The 11,046-nt window shown below is 38.3% G+C and overlaps 1 protein-coding gene across 2 annotated transcripts in view; it reads right to left on the bottom strand.

Moving 5' to 3' along the window:
* Positions 1-299: 299 nt before the first annotated feature.
* The window catches only part of SLAIN1 (SLAIN motif family member 1), a 91,998-nt gene continuing 81,251 nt past the window's right edge, over positions 300-11,046 (bottom strand). The window contains exons 6-7 of one of the 2 annotated variants that reach the window (XR_001920514.2): positions 2,784-2,938; positions 300-356 (exon numbers count right to left, since the gene is read on the bottom strand). Coding sequence is in view for 1 of the 2 variants with exons in the window: in XM_018071451.2 (XP_017926940.2) it covers positions 2,920-2,938 (19 nt within the window). In the remaining variant the exon portion in view is untranslated. Of the gene's footprint in view, positions 357-2,497; positions 2,939-11,046 lie in introns of those variants that run through there. The other variant, XM_018071451.2, reaches the window with a different exon arrangement.

Here is an 11,046-nt window from a genome sequence, read left to right as displayed (position 1 = left end):
TCAGGCACATGGTGTGATTATCCGGGTGTCCTGCGCAGGGCTAGGAGTTGAACTCGATGATCCCATTGGGTCCCTTCCAACTCAATATATTCTATGATTCTATGATATTTGGTTCAAGGAACTTAAAGGCTCTACAGGTATTCCTGGTTAGGCATGATTCGCCCTTGGCAAACCACATTATTTTCCTCCATATACCTGGAAATGGTCTCCAGCAGGATTTGCTCTATAACTTCTCCACAGACTGAAGTGAGACTGATTGGCCTGTAGTCTTCCAGATCCTCTTCCTTGCACTTTCTAAAGATGTACATGACATTTGTCTTTTTCACATCTTCAAGAACCTCCTGCACTCTCTACCACTTTTCAAAGATGATGATGAAGAGAACCTCAATGACATAAACCAGATCCGCTGGCAATCTCTGATGCATTCTGTCCAGTCCCACGGTCTTGTATATGTCCAGTTTGCTTAAGCAGTCTCTAATTCTAACACACCCTACCTGGGGTAACATTTCTTTCCCCCAGATTCTGCCACAGAAATTATGGAAGCTGGAAAGGAGACCTTGCCAGTAAGAATCAGGTCATTGAGTCAATCTGTCTTTTCTATATCCTTCATCATCAAGTCATCCATCCTATTCATCAGTGGATCTGTATTTTTTGTTGGTCTTCCTTTTGCTCCCAATGTAGTCAGAAGTCCCTCCAATTGCCTTTCCTATCACTAGTCAGTTTAAACTCCAGCCAGGCTTGGGTTTTCATAACTTTACCCCTTCAAGCTCCAGCAACAATTTCCATACTCTTCCTTAGCTGATTCCCATTTCCCCTATCTGTATATTTCCATTTTGTGTTTGAGCTCAGCCAGGAGTTGTCTGTTCAGCCAAGTTGGCTGCCTGCCACACCTGCTGTTTCCTGCATATCCAAATGATCTTCTTGTGCTTTGAGGAGTTGTCCCTGGAGATCATTGCCCTGCCCTGCTCCTTTGAGTGAGGCCTTGCTGCAGAAGTCACAGCCAAAGATTTCAGCATTTCTACAATTCTGCTAGAAGAACAGTTTATATTAGGGTTTCCTAATCCACTTCAGACAGAGCAAACCAGGTAAACTGCTTAAACAAAAGAAATTAATACAATTAATTTTCCCTGAAATGAGTTAAGGGAGTACTCACAAATTGCTTTACTGGCTGGATATAGGGTGGTAAATGGCAGAGGTGATAATGAACATCTGGAGGGAAACAGACCACTGAAAGTCAGTGAATCTGTCTTCAAAAGCTCAAATTGGCAATACTTAGAGCAAGATTAGGAAAGGTTGATCTGGTACTAATCAAAGTAAGTACTTTTCAAGTTATGTCACAGAACCCCCAACACACAAATTTATATTCACATTTATATATATATATATATATATATGTGCAATAATTGAACTAAGAATTTTAAATTCATTTTGACATTTTAGATACCTTATGTACCTGTAGAGACCTGGGGTACTTTGACACTTTCTCTAAATGTCTCTTATTAACACTGTCTCATTTTTTCTTAAATATTTCAATATTAATTCACCTGTGAGAATGAAAGGTTCTGATAATAATTCCAAACATGGATTTTAGGCCAAATGAGTGGCAGTATTCAAGATCATCTCAGACAAGGGTAATACTTCGAAGTTGCAGCTTCATGATTATATATCTGGATTATATATTCAACTTTCAAGGGAAAAAATGTAGAAAGTAGAATTTATATATATATATTTTTTTTTTTTTATGGATAATGCCCTGAAACATCTGCAAAATAAAAACTACTCTAGTTATTAAGTGATGTTGAACTAATTGTACTCCTTCCTTGGTAGACCCCCTGAATATCCATACCACTGGATCTACATGCACAACCGCCCCGGCAGTGATTGGAATGACTTCTGGTTTGTTCTCATCTTGCCAGCAGGCTTGCAAGGTTTGAAGAACAGTAGAGCTGGAAGCTCTCTGCAGTTGCACATGGGCCTTGTTATTGTGCAAAATCACATTTCCTGTCCTTCAATGTACCATTACTCTATGGTTAAAAACGTGTCTCTGAGTGGTGTGTCCTATTGACCATCACTGCAACTTTTTAGGCTGAGATCCACTTGGGAAATGGTTTCTCCCTTACTCTTAGCAGACACAATGTAGAGTCTTTATCAAAACCTTGTTGGTGCATCTTCTTCATGAGTGGTCTGAGTCTCAGTTTATTAGGACTATGAGTGCTGGCACGGTAGGCAAACATAAGAGGAGACTTAATGTCTGGTGCCCTGGATTTGGTTCTGTGATACCCCAGAGGCCACCTCAGCACACGGTTTCCTTGAGTTACCTCTGCCAAAATTTCAAGAGATGGCCACAGTCCTGATCTATTAGTCTCCAATTTAAAAATAACTAACCAAATTTTGTATTTACAAGTACAGATTGAATTCACATATAGTTTTAATCATGTTTCTGGCAAATAACTAATAGGGGAAAATATTATTCATTTCTAGCCTTATATTTATTGCAACAGTTTTATAAAATTCAACAACAAATAAATTATAAACATCAGTGCTTTGAAAAACAGAAAAGGCAGCAATTTTCCTCTGTATTTCAAATACATACACTGTATAGCCAGTTATTCCTTGGCTAAAAATTCTAATGTTCTCTCCACTGTTTGTGTTTTGCCATTGTTAACAATTTTGCCATTGTTAAGTCTCCTCCCCTTTACTGGAAATAACATTTCATTTTTCCCTCTCTTCAAACATCCTACTTTGCAGATGAGCAGGATACAGAAAAAGGCACACCTACTTACTGAATCTAAACATGCCTGAGTTATCATGACATCTTCAAAGTGCTCCTCTTCCTTCCACTCTGTCCCCCACCCTTGTTGCCACATCCATATTACGATTGCTTTTGATGTCAATGTGTCTGCATTCCTGGTTCTAGTGTCAGCCATCATTTAGGATACTTAAAAGAAAAATTGAAAGAGGAAGAACAAGTCAGACTAGGACTATGTTTTGTTGTAGGAAGCCTTCAGAACATGAATCATTTTAGACATAGGAATAATCGGATTAAAATCAGGGGCTTTAAGCCATTTGTTTTAAGAAGCTGTGAAAATAACTTACAAGACCAAGGACCAAGAGCCAAATCTAGATCCATGGTTTTGTACACATACCATAACTTGGTACATTGACCTGTGCTAGGAACCAGGAACAAAATACACAGATTAATGGTATCAGCCATGCTAAAGCCCGAGTGGTGGTTTTCAGTTGCCTGAACACCTGTGACTGGAATAATTGGAGGTGTCCTGCCTGCTCTCCCCAGTATCTTTTTGTGTGCTATAGTTGATGCGCTCAGTGTAGTGGGTGGTGAGAAGCCTCCCTAAAGTCTCTGTGTCATCTCCCACAGATCCCCTCCCCACCCACCCTCCCTCAGCCAGCAGTAAGTGACCAAACTTGTTCGTTACATTCCTAGTGACATTTTGGATACAGTCCCACATCTAAACCAGTGAACGTCCTGTGATAGTCAGCTTCTAAGCACTCACAAGATTGCTACTTTTTTGGCACAGCTGAGCAGCTCAACATATGTTTACACATAATTGGAATTTTAAATTATGCTTCTTTTCCAAGAAACTCAGTCTGGCAGGTAGACTCTATGCACACGTAACTCACTTCTAAGGCATAAACTCCATGAAGAATACAGCAGTCATAACCACCTTCCTTCTAGAATTCAAAACTAAGGTATTTGCTATGCAAAAGAATGGTATTTACTATTAAAAAAAAAATTATTCACTGTCTTAATTATTTCCAGCCCTTTATATAGTAACTCAAGAGACACAGTACCTTCTAAAAAGTAGGGGTTGATAACACTTTTTTCAAATGCCAGTTAGCCTTTTCTCACCTGTAAAAAGTGTACCAGACATTAGGCTGCAGGCTGCTCATGACACAAAGCAAAGTTTATTCATCCCTGTTGTTCATCTGTGCTATTATACAAAAATCAAAAGTGCAGCCAAGGTTGATGTGTCTGGAGAAGAGCAGAAAACTTATTACTCTTCTCCAGCAACTAGGACACTTACTCACAAATGTGGGTCTCTCATTCCTACTTGAATTTCTTCATTTGACCTGAAACAACCATCAGCTAGCATGAGCAATGAGCGCATTCATGATTTTCTTTTCTTGCTAAATTATGCAAAGCCCTGAATGTGAAGAAAAAACCCGATTAAATCTGTCTTTCTTCACCAGAGAGAATCCCTCATTAACACATTTCAAAAGTCATAATGAAAAAGCTGGATTTGTTTTCTGAGACTAAACAGGATCTATTCAAGTATTTGTTTAGAATAAGGATGGTAAGGTCACTACAAGTCAGTCAGCAGAAGTATTTAATTCAGAAATCAAATTATTTTGGATTGCTATTTGTATTTCTTGTCATATATGAAAAGAGGAGAAACCCATTTAGTTGCAACTTGTGAGACAGGCTAGGAATTATTTCTAAATTCAGATTTTTTAGTGTAGCATAGGTAGTAAAGACACATCAGTGTTAACACTGGCACAGATACACACAAATTTAAAATTGTTGGTGGAAAAAGTCTTTTACATCTCTTAAAACAAACTGTAAATAACACTGAGTCTACCTGAATGCCATGTGAAAGATTGTCTTGCTAATCTGGAATTTCTCTCATTGTATTCATGTATTTTTGTTCTGCACTTAGAAAATTTTCTAAAATATGTCAGGGGGGTGGTTAATACCTCGGGCCTCTACAAAAATATTTAAATTCAGTTTAATTTCCAGTACCATCTACTCTCCTTTCCAACTCTAAACAAACAATAAAACATGTCTTAGATTTCAAGCCTAGAATTGCACATGTGGGTTCTTTTTCTTTAAGTAAATTTATTTAACATTTTTAAAAGAACCGTGGAGAGGATTATGTCTTCTTCATATACAGGTTCATTCTTTGGGCTCTTCTAAATAGAATAATTAACTTAAGATAATTATATAATGGGTGTTTTCAGTCCCAAATTCCAAATACAGTCAATACATATGTGTGCACATTTCTGCAGAACATCATGCGGAAACTCTTGGAAAATCCAGCCTCAGCAACCAAGGGAAACCACACTCTTATCACCATGCTGGCAAAACCAGCAATGCCCTGTCTGTACTGGCACCTCATCTATCAATAAGGTCAGGTAGAGCAGTTCACAAGCAAGCAGGCAGCATTTCTACTCCAAGGCAGAGGACCTTTACTTCCCAGGCTATACATTACACACAGCTTTTGCTTGGTCCAGGCAGCAAAAGAAAAAGTATGCTGGATGTTTACTGTTCCTCAGAGTTTTTGAAAATACAGAGTTATCACTGGCCATGTTGTTTCCACATGGCTGCATTTTCTGCCTGGAAACTTAATTATGGTAGATTTAAGAGAATTTTAAATATTCATCCAATATTCAGTGTGGAAATGCTGAATGATATCCCAATCTCCTCTCTACATAACTATTGCAGCATGGAGATCAACTGCACAGGAGGTTCACTGAGAACATGTCCCATATGCAGCACGTTTCATATTTACTTTCACATTTAAAACTTGAAAAGGGTAGATTGAGATTAGATATTAGGAAGAAATTCTTTACTATGAGGGTGGTGAAGCACTGGAACAGGTTGCTTGGAGGAGTTGTGGTTGCCCCACCCCTCCCCCATTCCTAGGACACAAGGAATGCCCACTTTCCTAGGACATTCCCTAGATCAGGGAAACAAAGGCTCCTCAGGTGAGTTTATGTCGTGGTGCATGCATCAGGCATTGGTGTAATCCCTTGGTTTATTAATAAAAAGTGGTTGAGCAGTTCAAGCAGAACTGAGCTTGAATGGATGCCCTCCTTCCACAAATTTCTTTTCTCAAAAGGATTCAGAAGCAGGGACCTGGTTGACACCCCCATTACCTCAAGGACTATGCCACTCATCACAGAATCACATAACTGTTGAGGTTGGGAGGGACCCTGGGGGTCGTCTGGTCCACCATTCTTGCTCAAGCAAGACCACCTACAGCTGGTTGCCCAGGACCATGTCCAGACAGCTTTTCCAAAGGGGGAGACTCCGCAAGCACTGCGGGAAACCTGTTCCAGTGCTCAGTCTTCCTCACATTAAAAACAGTGTTTCCTGATGTTTCAGTTTGTGTCCATGGCCCCTTACCTTCACCTCTGCACAGTGATTCAACTTTAACAGCAAACAAAGACTGTTCCTGCATCCCTACTTTGGCAGTAATTATATAAAATAGCAACAAAGGATTCAAAGCCCTTTATAAAAATAAGGACTTGAAAACCAAAGCTCCCAGTTCCTATTTCATGAGTTTCATGTCCTTCCTCTGTCCACACAATGAACTGAACCAATTGTCCATATGCTCAGTGGAGCATAGGCATCTATCAACTGCAGCTGGCTTTATCTTCATTTCACTCAGGTATCTAAGGACTTTCTAGACATATAGGGGCTTACAGTCCACAGGAGTCACTTAGGTGACTCCTGGTAGTCACTTAGGTGACTCAGTTCTACTTGAACTGGTAGGCTTAATGTAGCCCTACATGTTCTCATTGGCCTGTAAATGAATCAAGTAATGCAGCAATAGAAGACAGATATTCCTTGATGGATGGCAAAAGCTACCCTATAAAATAAATTTTTAACAGTATCTAGAAAATACATCATGTCTTAAACACTTATCTTACTTTATTGGAATGTAACAAAGATTAGAAGACACGAAGACAACTAGCAATTATATTAATAATTTTGTTTATTGCTTACTGAGTCACTTTAGTCACCCTGAATGAGACTGAATGACCAGTTTGGCAAGTCTCTCTGAAGAATGGTACTTAACATTTAACAGAAGCATTATTAGTTTGCCCTTTAATACCCCCTGTTCTTCAAACTCGACAGAAGTTCAGCATTCAGCCTTCTCTGCACTCAATCTAAATCCCATTAAAGTCAATGCAAGTCTCTCCCATTTTAATGGGATTTAAATCAAGCCTTTAATCCTCAGTGTCTCTGTCCTCTGTGTCACCCACAGACAGAAAATTATGAATGTGGGTTCCTGATGTAGATATTGCTGCAATGGGAGGTGAATTGTAGAAATCAGTGCAACTTACTGTAAAAAAAAATCTTTGTGTCTCTTTCTTATTAATGAGAGCAGAAGATATTGTATAATTTAAGAAAAGTTAAAGCAAATATTTAAGCTGTAGAATCTTGAAGATCTTCACTCTGTCGAGTCTACACCTCTGAAGAGATTCGCCTGCATCAACAAACTTGCCTAAATTTTGGAAGCTAATCCTTCAAGTTCCTTTACAGGACAAAAAAGTGTCACCTCCAGAGGGCAATTCATCTGATCTGTCTTAGATGTATGTTTTAAGCTAAGATGAACAGCTTTCTTCTGATGCTTATTTCTTGCCATTGATCATACTGGGAAGGTTGAATGGATAACTCAGATATCTCATTTTTGGCTGTCTATAGTAAAGGCAGATGTATTTCACCCCTCATAGGATTTTTTTTTTTTAAACTGCAAGAAAGTTTAAACCTGGAAAGTAGAGTTAGCTCACCTCTACTGTGATGGTGTTCAGTTCCATTTCTGTGGCTAGATGCCAGGAGCATAAGACGCTGGTTTTGAAAAACAATTTTTTCTTTAAAGTAGAATACATATTTTATGTAGAAACAACTGAGTTTATATACATATTTTGAATTACAGAGAGATCATCACATCACTTGTTAGGTTATTGCTATAATTAATCATCCTTACTACTAACCATATTATTCCAGCTCTGGTAGAACTTCATAATTTCTTTAGTATTTGATGCAAATCCTCTCTAATAGTTTGCAGTCCATATGTTCAAGACTTTCATTTGCCCTTTAATCACAACAGTATGTTAGGACCACATAGATAATTTGGTGTTCACTGAAACTCTTTAAAGCTTTTAGCCATGTTGCTTTTCAAGGTACATATCCTTGAAAAGTAATATATTCATTTTTCCTGCCATGAGTGCCTCATAATTAGCCGTACTATAAACCTGTTTCTCTCCACTGAAGAGATTCTGTCAATTTGCTCTTCTAGCAAAGCTATTTTAGCAAAACAAGATACTAAAGGAGTTTTTCCACCAGTGCATCTACCACGTCTACTTTAATCATTCTCACTAAGCCAAGATTAGAGCTGCATATTGTGTAGACAGATATATGAGTTTAGGGTGTGTGATGGTTTTTCCCCAGCTCAGCTGAGACATCATACTGACAGAAAAACTTTCCATCATAGATCATATCCATACCTAAAAGCTTCCCTACAAAGCCTAAGGACAAAAAAAACCCAATCAAACAAAAAGAAAACTTAATGTACACATAGCTTTCAGTAACAAGTATTTTTGGGGATACAACTTGGCAGGCTCCACTAGCAAACACATTTACTCTTCTGTTACACATTTACACCAGTATTAGAAATATTGCCTTGTTTCCAAGCATTTTGTTTTTATAGAAGTTTCACCCCAAAAATCTGTTCCTTGATGCTATCACAGTGATGGGAAAAAAAGTGTATAACACCTGCTTGAGTCTACCATGCAACACGAGCTGTATGAATGATCTTTCCTCCTCACTATTTAACTATGTTATTGCTAAAAAGTATTGCAATAAAAAATTACTATTATGAAAGCTCAGTTGTGGACTATGGGGTGATGAGGTTGCTTTTTTATATGTAATGCAATTATTTGTACATGATGCAACCATGAACTCTCTTGTTCTTTTTCTGCCTCATATTTGAGAAAAAAAAAAACAACCACAAAATATTAGTTACAATCAAATAAAGAAAGGTCAGGTTTTTTGTGGATTTTCTGAAAGTATAAAAAATGCATGACTAGGACTAAATTGCCACTTGTAAACTAAACACTGGAAAAGTCATAAACCTTTGAGTCACATAGAAAATGTATACTCTGAGCAAGAATATTCTTCAAACCACTAAGTTTTACATATAGCACATATATTAATGGGTATGGTTTGAGCTGAGGAAAGAGTTGTGGTGACATAGAAATCTAAGGATCTTGAAAAAGTGAACAACTTGGTATGAAATGGTCTTTTATATAACTCAGAAAGAACTGCGTGTGGTTGAATGGCTCTAAGACCTTTCTAGTAAAATCATGATCAGTCAAGCTACTCTTGAAAAAAAAAAGAAAAAAAAGTAGAAAGAGTGAAGTAAAGAAAATTCAGAATCAGGAGTCATTTTTTAGTTCATGGGACTACCGGAGTGCTTACAGCTCACAGCTACACAACTGGCAGATGTAACCACAGCACTAGCTGTGTGCCTTGTCATTACAATGCTTCCTTTTGTCCGATGGCTGCAAATGTTTGACAGTCATTAGAAAGTGGTCCAAGGAAATACTTCCTTTCCATGTACAAGATCCTTGTCGTGGGTTTTTAACACTGAGCATTCTCAGTAATTCAGCCATCATTAGCAAAAGAATAGTTTCTTACAGCTTGCCTCTGCCCTTAAGGGTCTTTTATAAAGAGGACAGAAGCTCTTTGTTATCACTCCTTCACACATTATTAACAGAGATTTAACAGAAAGAAGAAGGGCTTGTTACATGCCTGCTGCAATTTGTCTTTTATTCGGTTCACTCGGATCTTCATCATGTTCACCAGAAGATGGATGAATCCAGATCCAGAGTGACTCTTTCAATATTAGACAGAAAATTATTTCAAAAAGGCAGACAGAATAATCTCGCCCTGAAAAGAACCAGATCAGCTAACGAGACAGTAACTATTCCTGCATACCAAACAATATTTTTGTACAACAAACTGCTGTTCAACAGAGGAAAGTAAACCTCAGTAATATGCAGATATATTACCTTGATAACTTGATATGATCATCTTTTTGTCTAGTGGATGTTTTTACTTTTTGTCTCTGCTGCCTAATTCTTTCCAAGCTACCTATGCACATTGCACATCCGTTGCTGAGCCCCGATTGTCAGGCATAAAGCAGTAATTTGCTCTGATTTCTTCTAATCCTATCTCATTTGGGTCTGCAAACTGATAGCTGTGATGGGGTTTTCAGCTGGTGTAAAATGGGATCGCTCTACTGCTGACAGCAGTCAGGCTGACTCAACACTAGCTGAGCCTCAGCTTCCTCAGTTCAGCCTTTGGCAGGGTCCAGGCCCCCACAGTGACTTGCCACTTTTTACAGTTCTAGCAATATTTTGATGAATTTGGGACCATGCCCAGTATGAATCATAGGCAACTATCCAGCACTGATGCTCAGGGCAGGAAGTTGTAGATCTTTCCATCATGGCCCAATGAGTCACTTAGCTTTCAGTGAAAATTTCTGTTGCCTCAGAATTTCACAAAGGGATGAAGAAAACAAAAAGACACAAATATAAAAAGGGAGTTCACAACATGGGAGCCAGCATTACACATCATACCTATATGCTAAAAATCTCTGTGACTTCTTGACAGTCAAGAGCTCTCAGCCTAAGAAATTTTGAGAGTATCTGAATGCTGAAGCTTAAAGATAAGATTGCTTAAGTGCAGATTATCCAGGAAATGGTATTATCTAACCTATATTTTTCTTAGAGTGCTGTTTACATGTTCCATTTTATTTGGCAACAAAATTAATTCCTGAAAAGTCCCACTCACTTCTAGCATCTGTTCCCACTCCCTGTTGAGGTTCTCTGCTTTACAGTGTGCTCTTGAAGGGTCACAGGGATGTGCCAGGTCTTTTCAATGATCTAGGGTTAAAAAAAATAAGCAACAAACAAAACAACAACAACAAGAAGCCAATATCTATTGTGACTTTTGAAAAAATTGAAATGAGGGAGCAAGCAGCTGTGGGTGGACAGGAACCTTCCAAGACAATTTTAGCATTGAAAAAACTGTAATGCATAACTATGATTAAAAAATAAATAAAAGCATATAGGTATATGGGAAGCCTTTAAATCTTCCATATCAAGAACAGTGCAGTGCAGGTCTACTGGTTTAGTTCACAGGAAACAACTAGAGGATGCTCTCTCCCTACAGGTTAAATTCTTCCAGCTATTGGATGGGTTTGAGCAACCTCCTCAATTCAAGGAGTTGAA

This window comes from Manacus vitellinus, unplaced genomic scaffold, assembly GCF_001715985.3.
Source record: "Manacus vitellinus isolate BGI_N305 unplaced genomic scaffold, ASM171598v3 scaffold_2_pilon, whole genome shotgun sequence".
NCBI classification, from domain to species: domain Eukaryota; kingdom Metazoa; phylum Chordata; class Aves; order Passeriformes; family Pipridae; genus Manacus; species Manacus vitellinus.
The sequence above is the reverse complement of the archived record's forward strand: the minus strand, read 5'-3'. Positions and strand labels throughout refer to the sequence as shown.